Raw genomic sequence first — 18,365 nt, forward strand, 5'->3', positions numbered from 1 at the left:
CAACACATTAAGACAAACAGACAGTGGTGTGATAGTGACAGAATGGAGGAGTAGAGGACACTTATAGAAGACTGGGTTGTTGTTGGACCAAGGTATGAGGGGGTGTGTGTGTGTGTGTGTGTGTGTGTGTGTGTGTGTGTGTGTGTGTGTGTGTGTGTGTGTGTGTGTGTGTGTGTGTGTGTGTGTGTGTGTGTGTGTGTGTGTGTGTGTGTGTGTGTGTGTGTGTGTGTGTGTGTGTTACTCACGGTGGCCGTTGAAAGTGGGACTCTCTGGCCAGGACAGAGGAACGGTGGTGAAGGGATCAGCTGGGTGAGAGATGGATGGAGAAACATGGAGATGGAAGATGAGACAAGCACCAACAAACACAATGCCTGTAACTTTCCTAAAATTCCCAGGTTTTCCAGAAATCCTCAAAGGAGGACCCCCGGATGTACTGCTTTTTAATCCTGATTCCAGGAATCTTCCGACACAATTTTTTTGTTTTTGAAATGTATGTGAATTTTGCGACCCTACCGTACTCATGACATGATGACACCTACCATGGTTGAAACAGCAACCAATATCTGATGAATGAATAATAAATTGACTGACGCCTCCTGAGTGGCGCACTGCATCACAGTGCTAGAGGCGTCACTACAGACCCGTGTTTGATCCCAGACTGTGTTGCAGCCGGCTGCGACTGGGAGACCCATGAGGCGGCGCACAATTGGCCCAGCGTCGTCCGGGTTAGGGGAGGGTTTGGCCAGACGGGATGTCATTGTCCCATCGCACTCTAGTGACTCCTTGTGGCGGGCCGGGTGCATGCACGCTGACTTTGGTCGCCAGCTGTACAGTGTTTCCTCCAACACATTGGTGCGGCTGGCTTCCGGGTTAAGCGAGCAGTGTGTCAAGAAGCATTGAGGCTTGGTTGGGTCGTGTTTCGGAGGACACACGGCTCTCAACCTTCGCCTCTCCCGAGTCCGTACAGGAGTTGCAGCGATGGGACAAGACTCTAACTACCAATTGGAAATCACAAAAATAAACTGACTGACAAACTTTAATCTGAGGGATAACAGCTTTTATTTTCATCTTGTAAACCTGTTACAGATGTGATCCTTTCAGTGTGCTATTTGTAACTGCTCTTAGCGGTGTAGGGTGAAGTTGACCTTAAACGCTGATCCTGGGTCAGTTTTGCATTTTTCCCACTAATGGTTTAACCCAGAGCAATTTTCATGGAGGTTGTTACACCCTCTAACCACAAGAGGGCAGAAAACAGCTTTTTCAAAGTCACATTGATGGAGCCAGAGAACTAGCAAGTTATTATTTGGCTAAAAATGATCATGACTTCACAAGAGTTTTGATTTGTCTCAGATTATCTCTAGAGAGTCAGAATAAGTCATTCTTAAGACTATGTATGGGTGCGACACCTGTTTGATGTGATCAGTCCAAGTATACCTACTTTTCTCATTTCCATTTACTGTGTGATTGATCTGGATGTCTGCAAAGAACCACAGAAACATATAACATGACTTATGACTTGGGAAAAATAACAATGGGTGAAAGGATAACATGGACAAACTCATAGGGCTGATCAAAACAAATATGAGCAGAATTGACACACACACACACACACACACACACACACACACACACACACACACACACACACACACACACACACACACACACACACACACACACACACACACACACACACACACACACACACACACACACACACACACGAACACAGTACAGTACCTGAGGACTTGAGTGAGGAGCTATATGATCCATTGTGTTGAGTGTTGTCTATGGTCTCAATGCTGCTCATGATGGACTTTGGTTTAAATTCTCTCTTCGGTCGACTGCTGGCTGAGGATATCCTGTGAGAGGCATTATGATGTTATCCACTATGGCTCAACAACATGTGTAAATTACTGGCTGAGGATATCCTGTGAGAGGCATTATGATGTTATCCACTATGGCCCAACAACATGTGTACATTACTGGCTGAGGATATCCTGTGAGAGGCATTATGATGTTATCCACTATGGCCCAACAACATGTGTACATTACTGGCTGAGGATATCCTGTGAGAGGCATTATGATGTTATCCACTATGGCCCAACAACATGTGTACATTACTGGCTGAGGATATCCTGTGAGAGGCATTATGATGTTATCCACTATGGCCCAACAACATGTGTACATTACTGGCTGAGGATATCCTGTGAGAGGCATTATGATGTTATCCACTATGGCCCAACAACATGTGTACATTACTGGCTGAGGATATCCTGTGAGAGGCATTATGATGTTATCCACTATGGCCCAACAACATGTGTAAATTACTGGCTGAGGATATCCTGTGAGAGGCATTATGATGTTATCCACTATGGCCCAACAACATGTGTACATTACTGGCTGAGGATATCCTGTGAGAGGCATTATGATGTTATCCACTATGGCCCAACAACATGTGTACATTACTGGCTGAGGATATCCTGTGAGAGGCATTATGATGTTATCCACTATGGCCCAACAACATGTGTACATTACTGGCTGAGGATATCCTGTGAGAGGCATTATGATGTTATCCACTATGGCCCAACAACATGTGTACATTACTGGCTGAGGATATCCTGTGAGAGGCATTATGATGTTATCCACTATGGCCCAACAACATGTGTACATTACTGGCTGAGGATATCCTGTGAGAGGCATTATGATGTTATCCACTATGGCCCAACAACATGTGTACATTACTGGCTGAGGATATCCTGTGAGAGGCATTATGATGTTATCCACTATGGCCCAACAACATGTGTACATTACTGGCTGAGGATATCCTGTGAGAGGCATTATGATGTTATCCACTATGGCTCAACAACATGTGTACATTACTGGCTGAGGATATCCTGTGAGAGGCATTATGATGTTATCCACTATGGCCCAACAACATGTGTACATTACTGGCTGAGGATATCCTGTGAGAGGCATTATGATGTTATCCACTATGGCCCAACAACATGTGTACATTACTGGCTGAGGATATCCTGTGAGAGGCATTATGATGTTATCCACTATGGCCCAACAACATGTGTACATTACTGGCTGAGGATATCCTGTGAGAGGCATTATGATGTTATCCACTATGGCCCAACAACATGTGTACATTACTGGCTGAGGATATCCTGTGAGAGGCATTATGATGTTATCCACTATGGCCCAACAACATGTGTACATTACTGGCTGAGGATATCCTGTGAGAGGCATTATGATGTTATCCACTATGGCCCAACAACATGTGTACATTACTGGCTGAGGATATCCTGTGAGAGGCATTATGATGTTATCCACTATGGCCCAACAACATGTGTACATTACTGGCTGAGGATATCCTGTGAGAGGCATTATGATGTTATCCACTATGGCCCAACAACATGTGTACATTACTGGCTGAGGATATCCTGTGAGAGGCATTATGACGTTATCCACTATGGCCCAACAACATGTGTACATTACTGGCTGAGGATATCCTGTGAGAGGCATTATGATGTTATCCACTGTGGCCCAACAACATGTGTACATTACTGGCTGCAAAGTCTAAAGTGGTTTCCTCCTGTCCTTGTCCTGTTTCCTTCAACTGGTTGGTTTTCCTTCAATTGGTTGGTTTTCAATTTAGTGCAATTAGAATGTGAACTGAGGATGATTTTTTAATTCAGGCAGTGAATTTCAACTTGAATCAGAATTACTGAATTGAAAACTGAAAAGGTGAAAGCAAAAATGCTCACTAGGGAGTTGCTTTCACGTGTCCAGCTCTTTCACATCAGTGCAGAATAAGGGAAGGAGACAAGGAGGCAGGCTGTTTAGGGACTGTGGAGTGTGATAGCTGTAGTTAGTTAGTTGCCTGTTTTGTAGTTGGGTGTTGAGGTCTTCTAGGACCTCCAAGGACTGACGGTGGTAGTCTAACGCTGCTTCAACCAACGCTGACAGCTGACTCACCTGCTCCACCTACCAAACACACAACACAATAACATTATCCATCTTATCAAGCACCTTTTATCTTGTATGAAGAACATGGAGTGAACTATGTCTTGGTAAGATTGACATTGCGATTGTACTGTAAAGTGCTGCACTTTGTGACAACTGTTGTTGTCAATATGTTATATAGAACTGATTGATTGATTCAAATTCTATTGTATTTTTTTATGCTTCGTAAACAAAAGGTGTGGAATAACAGTGAAATACTTTCTGATGGGAAAGAAAACAGAGAAATAATAGAAAAGTAAAACACGTAAAAATAAAAGTAATAATAGATACATAATGAGTAACAATAACTTGTCTATTTACAAGGGGTACCAGTACTGAGTTGATGTGCAGGGGTACGAGGTAATAACTTGTCTATTTACAAGGGGTACCAGTACTGAGTTGATGTGCAGGGGTACGAGGTAATAACTTGTCCATTTACAAGGGGTACCAGTACTGAGTTGATGTGCAGGGGTACGAGGTAATAACTTGTCCATTTACAAGGGGTACCAGTACTGAGTTGATGTGCAGGGGTACGAGGTAATAACTTGTCCATTTACAAGGGGTACCAGTACTGAGTTGATGTGCAGGGGTACGAGGTAATAACTTGTCCATTTACAAGGGGTACCAGTACTGAGTTGATGTGCAGGGGTACGAGGTAATAACTTGTCCATTTACAAGGGGTACCAGTACTGAGTTGATGTGCAGGAGTACGAGGTAATAACTTGTCCATTTACAAGGGGTACCAGTACTGAGTTGATGTGCAGGGGTACGAGGTAATAACTTGTCCATTTACAAGGGGTACCAGTACTGAGTTGATGTGCAGGGGTACAAGGTAATAACTTGTCTATTTACAAGGGGTACCAGTACTGAGTTGATGTGCAGGGGTACGAGGTAATAACTTGTCTATTTACAAGGGGTACCAGTACTGAGTTGATGTGCAGGGGTACGAGGTAATAACTTGTCCATTTACAAGGGGTACCAGTACTGAGTTGATGTGCAGGGGTACAAGGTAATAACTTGTCCATTTACAAGGGGTACCAGTACTGAGTTGATGTGCAGGGGTACGAGGTAATAACTTGTCCATTTACAAGGGGTACCAGTACTGAGTTGATGTGCAGGGGTACAAGGTAATAACTTGTCTATTTACAAGGGGTACCAGTACTGAGTTGATGTGCAGGGGTACGAGGTAATAACTTGTCTATTTACAAGGGGTACCAGTACTGAGTTGATGTGCAGGGGTACGAGGTAATAACTTGTCCATTTACAAGGGGTACCAGTACTGAGTTGATGTGCAGGGGTACGAGGTAATAACTTGTCCATTTACAAGGGGTACCAGTACTGAGTTGATGTGCAGGGGTACGAGGTAATAACTTGTCCATTTACAAGGGGTACCAGTACTGAGTTGATGTGCAGGGGTACGAGGTAATAACTTGTCCATTTACAAGGGGTACCAGTACTGAGTTGATGTGCAGGGGTACGAGGTAATAACTTGTCCATTTACAACGGGTACCAGTACTAGGTTGATGTGCAGGGGTACGAGGTAATAACTTGGCTATATACAAGAGGTACCAGTACTGAGTTGATGTGCCCCCTGCATAATAGGTAATTGAGGTAGATAGGTACATATAACTAGGAATAAAGGGACAGATAATAAACAGTAGCAGCAGCGTACGTGATGCGTCAAAAAACATATTGTGCAAAAAGGGTCTTATGGCTTGAGGGTAGAAGCTGTTCAGGGTCCTGTTGGTTCCAGACTTGGTGCATCGGTACCACTTGACATGCAGTAGCAGAGAGAACAGCGTATTACTTGGGTGGTTGGAGTCTTTGAAAAAATTTTGGGCCTTCCTCTGACATCGCCTGCTATAGAGATCCTGGATGTCAGGGAGCTCGGCCCCAGTGATGTACTGGGCCGTCCGCACTATCCTCTGTAGCACCTTGTGGTTGGATGCCAAGCTGTTGCCATACCAAGTGGTGATGCAGCCAGTCAAGATGCTCTCAATGGTGCAGCTGTAAAACGTTTGAGGATCTGAGGGCCCATGTCTAATATTTTCAGCCTACTGGGGGGTGTGTTTGGACCATGATAGATCCTTAGTGATGAGGACACCGAGGAATTTGAAGCTCTCAACCTGCTCCACTACAGCACCGTCGATGTGAATGGGGGCGTGCTCGGCTCTCTGTTTCCTGTAGTCCACGACCAGCTCCTTTGTCTTGCTGACGTTGAGGGAGAAGCTGTCTTGGCACCACACTGCTTGATTGATTCTGCTAGCAGGGTGTTTAGGCCTCAGAGCTCCAGCAAGTGTCACAGTCAGAGGGAGAACGTGTTTACAAAACCCTATAACTTTAATCATGAAACCCTCACTGAACCCTCTCTCTGGTTAGGACATAGAGACAAACCCTGTGCCCTTTCAGCTGCAGCAGAGGCTACCATCCCCCACCTCAGCCTGACTCCTTTGTCCAGTAGCAGAGGCCACTAGGCCTGTTAGGGACCAGGTTGCCAGGGAACACAGTCAGCTGACCTGGTCAGCCAACCACCTACAAGGACAAGAACTCTGCACCACCTACATTTTTATATATATATATTTTTTTTAACCTTTATTTAACTAGGCAAGTCAGTTGAGAACAAATTCTTATTTACAATGACGACCTACCATTGAACAATAGGTTAACTGCCTTGTTCAGGGGCAGAACGACAGATTTTTACCTTGTCAGCTCAGGGATTCTATCCTGCAACCTTTTGGTTACTGGCCCAACGCTCTAACCACTAGGCTACCTGCTGGTTACTGGTCTAACGCTCTAACCACTAGGCTACCTGCTGGTTACTGGTCTAACGCTCTAACCACTAGGCTACCTGCCACCTCAACACAACTCACCCTGGACCCTTCCTACAAGCCTCCACCCTGGACTTCCCAATCGTGTGTTAGTGTGTCACTGACCACAAAACCACTTTCAACTATTCTATTCCTCTTCCTCTTTGCTGTGTGTGTGTGTGTGTGTGTGTGTGTGTGTGTGTGTGTGTGTGTGTGTGTGTGTGTGTGTGTGTGTGTGTGTGTGTGTGTGTGTGTGTGTGTGTGTGTGTGTGTGTGTGTGTGTGTGTATGGAAATAAAGTGTGAGTTGTATCCCTGCCTCCTACTGGTCATCTCCATCCTCTAACCAGGGCGCTTGGACAGTTGCACCTAGAATGTAAACTGACACCTCTATTGCAGGCACTCTTTTTCAGAGAGAGAGAAAGAGAGAGAACCGTTACAACAGGTAGCGTATGCCTCTACTATTCACTCACATCGTTCTCCAGGAAGTTGAACATGCTCCTCTCGGCCACCTCTTTGCTCTCCTCAAACTTCTCAACCGCCTGACGGATCTCCTCGTCAGGCACCTTCCCCTGACGCTTCTTCTTATAGTCAAAGTCCAACCGCCTCCCCTCCAGCTTCTTCAGGTGATGCTGCACACAAAACAATCAGGAGAGATGATTGACAAGGGGCATTATGGGGCAGTACAGAGGCTCTTCCCAGGAGGAATTGATGACGGCCCTCCTCAAAACCTTCATGAAACATTTAAAATAACTAATACAAATTAAACATCGCAAAATACAACTTTACAAAATTGCAAGTATACAACTTTTATGCACATCCCATATGGGCTCTGGTCAAAAGTAGTGCACTATAAAGGGAACAGGGTGACATTTGTGATGCACACATGGAGTTCTGGAAGCTAATGGAAACTGAGATGTAATATACCACTGACCGTGATCTCCTTGAGGTCTTTGTCCTGTAAGTTCTGGAGTGGGTCAATAAAGTTTTGTTTGACACTGATGTCCAGAGAGTCTTTCACGTCGGCCATCTGCCTCATGGCCTCACCGATGTCCACCAACGCACCGCCTGCAGACAAAAAACACCTGGGTCGTATTCACAAGGTACCAAACAGAAGACAACAGGCCAAAACTGGGAGGGACTTACCCGACCTTGTCCAATAAGAAACACACTCATTTTCTGTTGCAAAACCTTTTTCTACGGTTTAACATAATACGACCTGCTGTCAGATAGGAGCGAAACATGTGAAACAGAAACATGGTGGTTCTGATGGTGAGTGGATTTGACAGTAAGGTGCTAGCAAAACACCAGGGCTGAGGGTTTGATTCCCGCACGGGCCACTTTCACTGAATTCAATTTCACTGAATTTCACTGAATTCATGTGTCACTAACAACTTACAGCAAGAAGGTGATGCAGAATCAATTAATTAACTAGCTAGCAATTCTATATAGAATTTCATATCAGTGTGCATTATTCAATGGAATTGCAAAGTTAAAATTGAGATCACTGAGAAATAATGATTTGGTTTCTAGATAGTTGATAACTGGATAATGTAACGCCTGTTTCAAGTTTATATTGAATATTAAGGTCTGGTTTTCAAGACACAGATGAAGTCTAGGCTGGGATTCATTCATAGAGCAGCACACGGTTGAAGTCTAGGCTGGGATTCATTCATAGAGCAGCACACGGTTGAAGTCTAGGCTGGGATTCATTCATAGAGCAGTACACGGTTGAAGTCTAGGCTGGGATTCATTCATAGAGCAGCACACGGTTGAAGTCTAGGCTGGGATTCATTCATAGAGCAGGACACGGTTGAAGTCTAGGCTGGGATTCATTCATAGAGCAGGACACGGTTGAAGTCTAGGCTGGGATTCATTCATAGAGCAGGACACGGTTGAAGTCTAGGCTGGGATTCATTCATAGAGCAGCACACGGTTGAAGTCTAGGCTGGGATTCATTCATAGAGCAGCACATGGTTGAAGTCTAGGCTGGGATTCATTCATAGAGCAGCACACGGTTGAAGTCTAGGCTGGGATTCATTCATAGAGCAGCACACGGTTGAAGTCTAGGCTGGGATTCATTCATAGAGCAGCACACGGTTGAAGTCTAGGCTGGGATTCATTCATAGAGCAGCACACGGTTGAAGTCTAGGCTGGGATTCATTCATAGAGCAGCACACGGTTGAAGTCTAGGCTGGGATTCATTCATAGAGCAGGACACGGTTGAAGTCTAGGCTGGGATTCATTCATAGAGCAGGACACGGTTGAAGTCTAGGCTGGGATTCATTCATAGAGCATCACACGGTTGAAGTCTAGGCTGGGATTCATTCATAGAGCAGCACACGGTTGAAGTCTAGGCTGGGATTCATTCATAGAGCAGCACACGGTTGAAGTCTAGGCTGGGATTCATTCATAGAGCATCACACGGTTGAAGTCTAGGCTGGGATTCATTCATAGAGCAGGACACGGTTGAAGTCTAGGCTGGGATTCATTCATAGAGCAGCACACGGTTGAAGTCTAGGCTGGGATTCATTCATAGAGCAGCACACGGTTGAAGTCTAGGCTGGGATTCATTCATAGAGCATCACACGGTTGAAGTCTAGGCAGGGATTCATTCATAGTGCAGCACACGGTTGAAGTCTAGGCTGGGATTCATTCATAGAGCAGCACACGGTTGAAGTCTAGGCTGGGATTCATTCATAGAGCAGGACACGGTTGAAGTCTAGGCTGGGATTCATTCATAGAGCAGCACACGGTTGAAGTCTAGGCTGGGATTCATTCATAGAGCAGCACACGGTTGAAGTCTAGGCTGGGATTCATTCATAGAGCAGCACACGGTTGAAGTCTAGGCTGGGATTCATTCATAGAGCAGCACACGGTTGAAGTCTAGGCTGGGATTCATTCATAGAGCAGGACACGGTTGAAGTCTAGGCTGGGATTCATTCATAGAGCAGCACACGGTTGAAGTCTAGGCTGGGATTCATTCATAGAGCAGGACACGGTGGAAGTCTAGGCAGGGATTCATTCATAGAGCAGAACACGGTTGAAGTCTAGGCTGGGATTCATTCATAGAGCAGCACACGGTTGAAGTCTAGGCTGGGATTCATTCATAGAGCAGCACACGGTTGAAGTCTAGGCTGGGATTCATTCATAGAGCATCACACGGTTGAAGTCTAGGCTGGGATTCATTCATAGAGCAGCACACGGTTGAAGTCTAGGCTGGGATTCATTCATAGAGCAGCACACGGTTGAATTCTAGGCTGGGATTCATTCATAGAGCAGCACATGGTTGAAGTCTAGGCTGGGATTCATTCATAGAGCAGCACACGGTTGAAGGTTATTCATGCTTGAACCAACATTCTCAGCATTTATTATGAATGCGATCTCCAAATTGCTTTTAAAAGGCGCATTGTCTGCTGTCAAGTGTACTGCTCTACAGCACACCTTCCATTGAGTCCTGGCCTTAACCTTTCACTAAGATGGGAACATGGGCTTTAGTCTAGAACTACCCTTAATTTGTGTCTGGGAAACTGGACCTATACTAATGATATTATGAAAACCCATGTTCAGAGTAAGTACATTTTGTACCCACCAGGTGTCAGAGTTGAGACGGGAAGCAGCTCAACAAAGCCACAGGTTTTCACAGGCAGAAACACCTACATACTAGCTGGCTGCACACAGGGTGTGTGTGTGTGTGTGTGTGTGTGTGTGTGTGTGTGTGTGTGTGTGTGTGTGTGTGTGTGTGTGTGTGTGTGTGTGTGTGTGTGTGTGTGTGTGTGTGTGTGTGTGTGTGTGTGTGTGTGTGTGTGTGTGTGTGCGAGCGAGCGAGCGAGCGTGGGTGGGTTGGTGGGCGTGTGCACAGTCAGGTTAGGATGAAAAGCTTTTCAAAGGCTTCCTCTCGTGCTCCTCACAGCCTTCACATAGCACAGCGTGTGTGTGTGTGTGTGTGCACGTATGTGTGCTGAACGTGTGTGTGTGTGTGTGTGTGTGAGATTCATACCGAAGGAGGACTGGTCTCCCAGATCATGTCCATAGCGCATCATACAGTCCCCCAGTAGGCCCTCGGTCTGTGGGTATCCTGTGGTCTTCACCTGTCCTCTCATCTTCGATACTGTGTTTAACATCCCCAACTTGGCTCTGGAAGCTACAGCAAAACACATGGAGTGATCACTTTTTATTTGTGTTTGTTTTATTTGTCACCAGCAGCATACCACCCTGCATCACACTGCTGACTTGCTTTCATCCATCCATCCACCCCTTCCATCCATCCATCCATCCATCCATCCATCCATCCATCCATCCATCCATCCATCCATCCATCCATCCCTTCCATTCATCCATTCATCCATCCACCCCTTCCATCCATCCATCCACCCCTTCCATTCATGCATCCATCCACCCCTTCCATTCATGCATCCATCCACCCCTTCCATCAGTCCATCCATCCACCCCTTCCATTCATCCATCCATCCACCCCTTCCATTCATCCATCCATCCACCCCTTCCATCCATCCACCTCTTCCATCCATCCCTTCCCTCTATCCATCCATCCATCCATCCATCCATCCATCCATCCATCCACCCCTTCCATCCATCCACCTCTTCCATCCATCCACCCCTTCCATCCATCCATCCACCTCTTCCATCCACCCATCCATCCATCCACCTCTTCCATCCATCCACCCCTTCCATCCATCCACCCCTTCCATCCATCCATCCCTTCCCTCCATCCATCCACCCTGTCCATCCATCCATCCATCCACCCCTTCCATCCATCCATCCATCCATCCATCCATCCATCCATCCTAACCATTCACCTACATAGCAAAGTTCTATAACTTCTGCATTATTTCACCAACTTCAAAGATATCATCTTTACCAACTTTGAACATTAGTCAATATTCCGTAAAGTGTTGTCTCACCTGGGTTAGGTTGTAGGTATTCTGTTGTTTTGGTCAAGAGGTCCAACACTGATTTGTTGGTGACATCGATTTTCTAGAACAGACGATCATGTTAGCTCAATAGAGAGGGTCTTTATTTAAGCACGTATTGGTTACAAGAAGACAACTGTTCTTCCACCTTGGTCCTGGAGACTAGAGGTCGACCTCTACTGGAGACCCTTCCAGCCCATTGTAGGTCTGTGTTTCAGCCCAGTACCAACACAGCCGATCCAGCAACTCAAACACTTGATGGTGAGTTGAGAAGTTGAATCAGGTTTTTTTGTATTGAGCTGGAACAAAAGCCTGCACCCCCTGCAGGAACCTGACTCAACCACTTAAACACTCAATGATAGGTTGATTCAGGTGTGTTTCCACTGGGCAATTACTGGTTGAGTCAACGTTGTTTCCACGTCATTTTACCCCAAATCATCAACGTAAGGGCATTTCGCCTTTTTTCACCCAACTTTTATCCCAAATCCAATGACATGGTAAATATACAGTTGAAGTCGGAAATTTACATACACCTTAGCCAAATACATTTAAACTCAGTTTTCCACAATTCCTGACATTTAATCCTAGTAAAAATTCCCTGTTTTATGTCAGTTAGGATCACCACTTTATTTTAAGAATGTGAAATGTCAGAATAATAGTAGAGAGAATGATTTATTTCAGCTTTTATTTCTTTCATCACATTCCCAGTGGGTCAGAAGTTTACATACACTCAATTAGTACCTGTGTCAGGTTTGTAGGCCTCCTTGCTCGCACACACCTTTTCAGTTCTGCCCACACATTTTCTATAGGATTGAGGTCATGGGCTTTGTGATGGCCACTCCAATACCTTGACTTTCTTGTCCTTAAGGCATTTTGCCACAACTTTGGAAGTATGTTGGGGTCATTGTCCATTTGGAAGATCCATTTGCGACAAAGCTTTAACTTCCTGACTGATGTCTTGAGATGTTACTTCAATATATCCACATAACTTTCCTTCCTCGTGATGCAATCTAGTTTGTGAAGTGCACCAGTCCCTCCTGCAGCAAAGCACCCCCACAACATGATGCTGCCACCACCGTGCTTCACAGTTGGGATGGTGTTTTTCGGCTTGCAAGCCTCCCCCTTTTTCCTCCAAACATAACGATGGTCATTATGGCCAAACAGTTCTATTGTTGTTTTATCAGACCAGAGGACATTTCTCCAAAAAGTACGATCTATGTCCTCATGTGCAGTTGCAAACCGTAGTCTGGCTTTTTTATGGCAGTTTTGGAGCAGTGGCTTCTTCCTTGCTGAGCGGTTATGTCGATATAGGACTCGTTTTACTCTGGATATAGATACTTTTGTACCTGTTTCCTCCAGCATCTTCACAAGGTCCTTTGCTGTTGCTCTGGGATTGATTTGCACTTTTCGCAAACAAAGTACGTTCATCTCTAGGAGACAGAACACGTCTCCTTCCTGAACGGTATGACGGCTGCCTGGTCCCATGGTGTTTATACTTGCGTGCTATTGTTTGTACAGATGAACGTGGTACCTTCAGGCATTTGGAAATTGCTCCCAAGGATGAACCAGACTTGTGGAGGTCTACCATTTTTTTCTGAGGTCTTGGCTGATTTATTTAGATTTTCCTATGATGTCAAGCAAAGATGCACTGAGTTTGAAGGTAGGCCTTGAAATACATCCACAGGTACACCTCCAATTGACTCAAATTATGTCAATTAGCCTATCAGAAGCTTCTAAAGCCATGACATCATTTTCTGGAATTTTCCAAGCTGTTTAAAGGCACAGTCAATTTAGTGTATGTAAACTTCTGACCCACTGGAATTGTGATACAGTGAATTATAAGTGAAATAATCTGGCTGTAAACAATTGTTGGAAAAATTACTTGGGTCATGCACAAAGTAGATGTCCGAACCGACTTGCCAAAACTATAGTTTGTTAACAAGAAATTTATGGAGTGGTTGAAAAACGAGTTTCAATGAAACTTCCGACATCAACTGTATATATACAAAAAAAATTACGTTGATTTCACGTCAGCTGACAACTCAACCAAATGTAATTCAACACTAGACGTTGAACTGAAGTCTGTGCCCAGTGCTGGGCTTGAACAAAAGCCTGCACCCCTGTGAGTTCCCGAGACCACAGAAGAACACCATCGTGGACTGTCAAAGAGCAGTAGTGCTTCCATCCTGAGGTCTGGTAGTTATTGTCTCCATCATAAATGGCACCCTATTTCCTATAAAGTGCATTACTTTTGAAAAAAGGCCCATAGGGCTCAGGTCAACAGTAGTGCACTACATAGGGAATAGGTTGCCATTTGGGACGCAACCATTGGGAGTAGAGTGAAGTTTCTCTTAGACACTGATCTTAGTTCAGTTTAGCATTTTCCCTACTAATGGTTAAGTTTAGGATAGGTGGAGGGGAAGCTGATCCTAGATCTGTACCTAGGAGACACTACACCCCAGAGCCAGCCATTGTGTATACTACATGGATGTTTTGGGTTGCTAATAGCTCCATCTCGGTCATCCTTACCCTCTCCATCTCCATGAAGTCTTCATCCAGCTTTGTCCCTTCAGCACCACTTATCTTCTCACTCAGCAGCTATAGCGATGGAGGGGAGGGAGAGAGAACGGTGGGGAAAGAGAGAGAGAGAGAGAGAGAGGGAGAGGATGGAGGGAGAGAGAGGTGGGGAGAAAGAGAGAGAGGGAATGGAGAGAGAGAGAGAGGGAGAGGATGGAGGGAGAGAGAGGGGATGAAGGTAGGGGTAGGGAGGGGAAGTGAGAGGAAAGACAGAGAGATAGTATTAGTATCATCACTTTTCTTGTTGTTGATGTGCTCTCACTGACACAGACAGACACATTTATCATGCAGTAACACTCATTAGATTGAATAGTGTGTGAGAAAGAAATTAGATCAGGGATACTGGGGGAGTAATGGCAGTGTGCGTGTGTGTGTGTGTGTGTGTGTGTGTGTGTGTGTGTGTGTGTGTGTGTGTGTGTGTGTGTGTGTGTGTGTGTGTGTGTGTGTGTGTGTGTGTGTGTGTGTGTGTGTGTGTGTGTGTGTGTGTGTGTGTGTGTAATGATGACACTGGTAAACTCCTCATGGAATTGAACAGCACAGTGGCACTCTGGTGACGCTCAGAGGTCTGGGAGAGAGAGAGGTAATAATCACCAGGCTATTAGGTTTCATCTCTCTCTCTCTCTGGCTCTTTCTCCATTTCATGTATTCTCTACCTCTCCTCTTCTCTTTATGTCTTTCTCCCTCTCTCTCCTTTGCCCTCTTCACTATCTATCCCTCTCTCTGCCTCTTCATTCATTGTATCCACTACCTCTCCTCTTCACTCCCTCTTTCTCTCTTTTACCTTGTATCATTCCTGACCTCCTTTCCCTTCATTACCTCCCTCATTCATGTCAACAGTGTGATAAAGTGGGCTCTTCAGAGAGATGACATCTGCAGAGGCAATCACAACTTCTCTTTCTTACTCCCCCCTGCAGCAGGTCAGAGTGTATCAGTCTGAATCTACATCAGTGGAGGCTGCTGTGGGGAGGACGGCTCATAATAATGGCTGGAACTGAACAAATGGAATTGCATCAAACACATAGTAGTTGATACCATTCCACTTATTCTGCTCCAGCCATTACCACGAGCCCGTCCTCCCAAATTAAAGTGCCACCAACCTCCTGTGATCTACATGTACCTTGTCTGATGGCTCACAAATTGGATCGGGAGATGGTCATTCTTAATGGGCTGTGTTTTACTGAAACCATTTACATAAAACATGCTCAAGTGGTGCCATATATCACTCTATAAAGAAAGATGTGTTGGTTGGTAGCAGATGCATGCTATGGAAGCACAAACAACACAATAATAATGTGATAAGATAGCCGATTATAAACCCCAGAGGAAACTGTTTCACCATTTGGTTTTAGCGTGGTCTCCTACTGTACATGATTTAGCCGACTCTTAATCATCATCAAGCCTAAATAGGTCCCATATTAAACGTCATCAATCAGGGAATGACAACACACTGAGAGGAATAAAGCACAAACAGACAGGGACACTACCAGGCAGGCTCATTTGTTTTAAAGGACTGTCCCAGCTAACACTGAACGTTCCCATAACATTGCCTAAAGGTTCTCCTTTGGTTATTTGAAAAACAACTTCCCCATAACGTTGTGGGAATCAAAATGTGTTAGCTTGGGTGTCAATCTAAGGAGTTAAGTTCTGAAGCAGAGAGAGGCCATTCCTTTGGCAGTGATAAGAAGATTAAAATTCAGTACAGTACAGTAGGCTAATTCCTTAAAAAGTAGGCTAACAGCTGAGCCACGAAGGTCAGAGAGAAGTCCAGAACTTTGAGCTCCGTGAAGACCAGTCAGAGAGAAGTCAAGAAATTTGAGCTCCTTGAAGACCAGTCAGAGAGACATCCAGAACATTGAGCTCCCTGAAGACCGGTCAAAGAGAAGTCCAGAACGTTGAGCTCCCTGAAGACCGGTCAAAGAGATGTCCAGAACTTTGAGCTCCCTGAAGACCAGTCAGTGAGACATCCAGAAATTTGAGCTCCTTGAAGACCAGTCAGAGAGAAGTCCAGAACTTTGAGCTCCCTGAAGACCGGTCAAAGAGAAGTCCAGAACTGTGAGCTCCCTGAAGACCAGTTAGTGAGACATCCAGAACATTGAGCTCCCTGAAGACCTGTCAAAGAGAAGTCCAGAACATTGAGCTCCCTGAAGACCGGTCAAAGAGAATTCCAGAACATTGAGCTCCCTGAAGACCGGTCAAAGAGAAGTCCAGAACATTGAGCTCCCTTAAGACCGGTCAAAGAGAAGTCCAGAACATTGAGCTCCCTGAAGAACGGTCAGAGAGAAGTCCAGAACATTGAGCTCCCTGAAGACCGGTCAGAGAGAAGTCCAGAACATTGAGCTCCCTGAAGACCGGTCAGAGAGAAGTACAGAACATTGAGCTCCCTGAAGACCGGTCAGAGAGAAGTCCAGAACTGTGAGCTCCCTGAAGACCGGTCACAGAGAAGTCCAGAACATTGAGCTCCCTGAAGACCAGTCAGTGAGACATCCAGAACTTTGAGCTCCCTGAAGACCGGTCAAAGAGAAGTCCAGAACATTGAGCTCCCTGAAGACCGGTCAAAGAGCTAAAAACCCAGGCGCTGCTAAAGGACAAGACACACCAGTATTCATCACTGCAGAAATATCCCCCTGACTCTGTTCTGCTAAGACACTAAGGGGTGAATCCTAACACTAACGTCTAATTGTAACTTAGCCATGCAGGGAGGGAGGGTTAGTAGGCTGAGGAAAGGACAACGTCTACGTTTGCCACTAACCAATAATTCTACGTTTGCCACTATCCAATAGAGATGATATGTGTTGGAGCATGTGAATGTACTACCATGCCAAATTATTTTATGTTGAGAGGCAACAGAGCTGGAAAATCCTTCCCACACTCTCTCTACATCTCTCCTTTTTGTGAAGACCGGAAACTGATATAGATATGAGGAGGGTAAGTACTGTAGCCTGAGGACAACTTCTACCCAGGACACTATATACCTGACCCCTGACCTCTGGAGGTGGAACACAGCACCTAGAACAGCAGATAATGGAACTTCGATGTAACATGGGTTTTATGGAGAAGAACTGTGTAATGGAGGTTTTATGGAAAAGACACATTTAGGGGAGAGTGGGGTAAGGAAAACATGTTTTACATTCAGCATCACTCCGTCAAGGGAAATATAGCATTCTTCCTAACTAAGATATATACACATACTGTATTTCTGGATATAATCAGAATTCATTTAAACATTAGTTTTGAAAACATAGCTTGTCCAAAACAACTGGTCACTTCACAAAAATGACCCCGGGTATGGGGTAAGTTAAGCCATGGGACAGGGTAAGTTAAGCCACCTCCACATTTCTGTACTGAAGTTAACACCATACACATAAAGCACTCGGTACCAGTGGAGGTTGCTGAGGGGAGGACGGCTCAAAATAATGGTTGGAATTGAGTGAATGGAATGGTATCAAACACACGTTTTGGATACCATTCCATCCACTCCATCCCAGACATTATTATGAGAAGTCCTCCACTCAGCAGCCTCCACTGCTCTGTACCTTACACAGTAAAATATAAACAAATACTATGTACGCCACAATGTACGCCACATAACATGTTGGGTGATGCTGGGTATCCTAGAAGTGTAGAATGTATTTTGTCTTAAGATTCTAACCCATGCCGACTCTGACATACAGTATGTGTACTGGGGTCAGAGGCTCTAGCTGCTGGACGACACAGGCCACAAGATGCCTTTCTCTGTACATCTACATGACTGAGGAAATTGTGATAGCCTTTACTCCTTACCACACAATGGGAAGGAAATGACTACATCGTCACACTCTTAGCAAAAAGGGTTCTTCGGCTGTCCCTATAGGATAACCCTTTTTGATTCTAGGTATAACCCGTTTTTGTTCTAGGTAGAACCCTTTTGGGTTCCATGTAGAACCCTCTGTAGAAAGGGTTCTACATGGAACAAAAAGGGTTCTTCAATGGGTTCTCCTATGGGACAGCTGAAGAACCCTTTAAGATTCTAGATAGCACCTTTTTTTCTAAGAGGTACTGTCT

The 18,365-nt window shown here is 45.1% G+C and overlaps 1 protein-coding gene across 1 annotated transcript in view; it reads right to left on the reverse strand.

Annotated features, from left to right (window-relative positions):
• Positions 1–18,365, reverse strand: part of LOC120025115 (endophilin-A3-like) — a 45,459-nt gene that overhangs the window by 3,501 nt on the left and 23,593 nt on the right. The window contains exons 2-8 of the mRNA XM_038969552.1: positions 14,277–14,345; positions 11,739–11,811; positions 10,817–10,960; positions 7,751–7,884; positions 7,290–7,448; positions 3,890–3,993; positions 1,741–1,862 (exon numbers count right to left, since the gene is read on the reverse strand). Of these exons, the coding sequence (XP_038825480.1) occupies positions 1,741–1,862; positions 3,890–3,993; positions 7,290–7,448; positions 7,751–7,884; positions 10,817–10,960; positions 11,739–11,811; positions 14,277–14,345 (805 nt within the window). The remainder of the gene's footprint in view (positions 1–1,740; positions 1,863–3,889; positions 3,994–7,289; positions 7,449–7,750; positions 7,885–10,816; positions 10,961–11,738; positions 11,812–14,276; positions 14,346–18,365) is intronic.

This window comes from Salvelinus namaycush, chromosome 30, assembly GCF_016432855.1.
Source record: "Salvelinus namaycush isolate Seneca chromosome 30, SaNama_1.0, whole genome shotgun sequence".
Classification (NCBI taxonomy): Eukaryota; Metazoa; Chordata; class Actinopteri; order Salmoniformes; family Salmonidae; genus Salvelinus; species Salvelinus namaycush.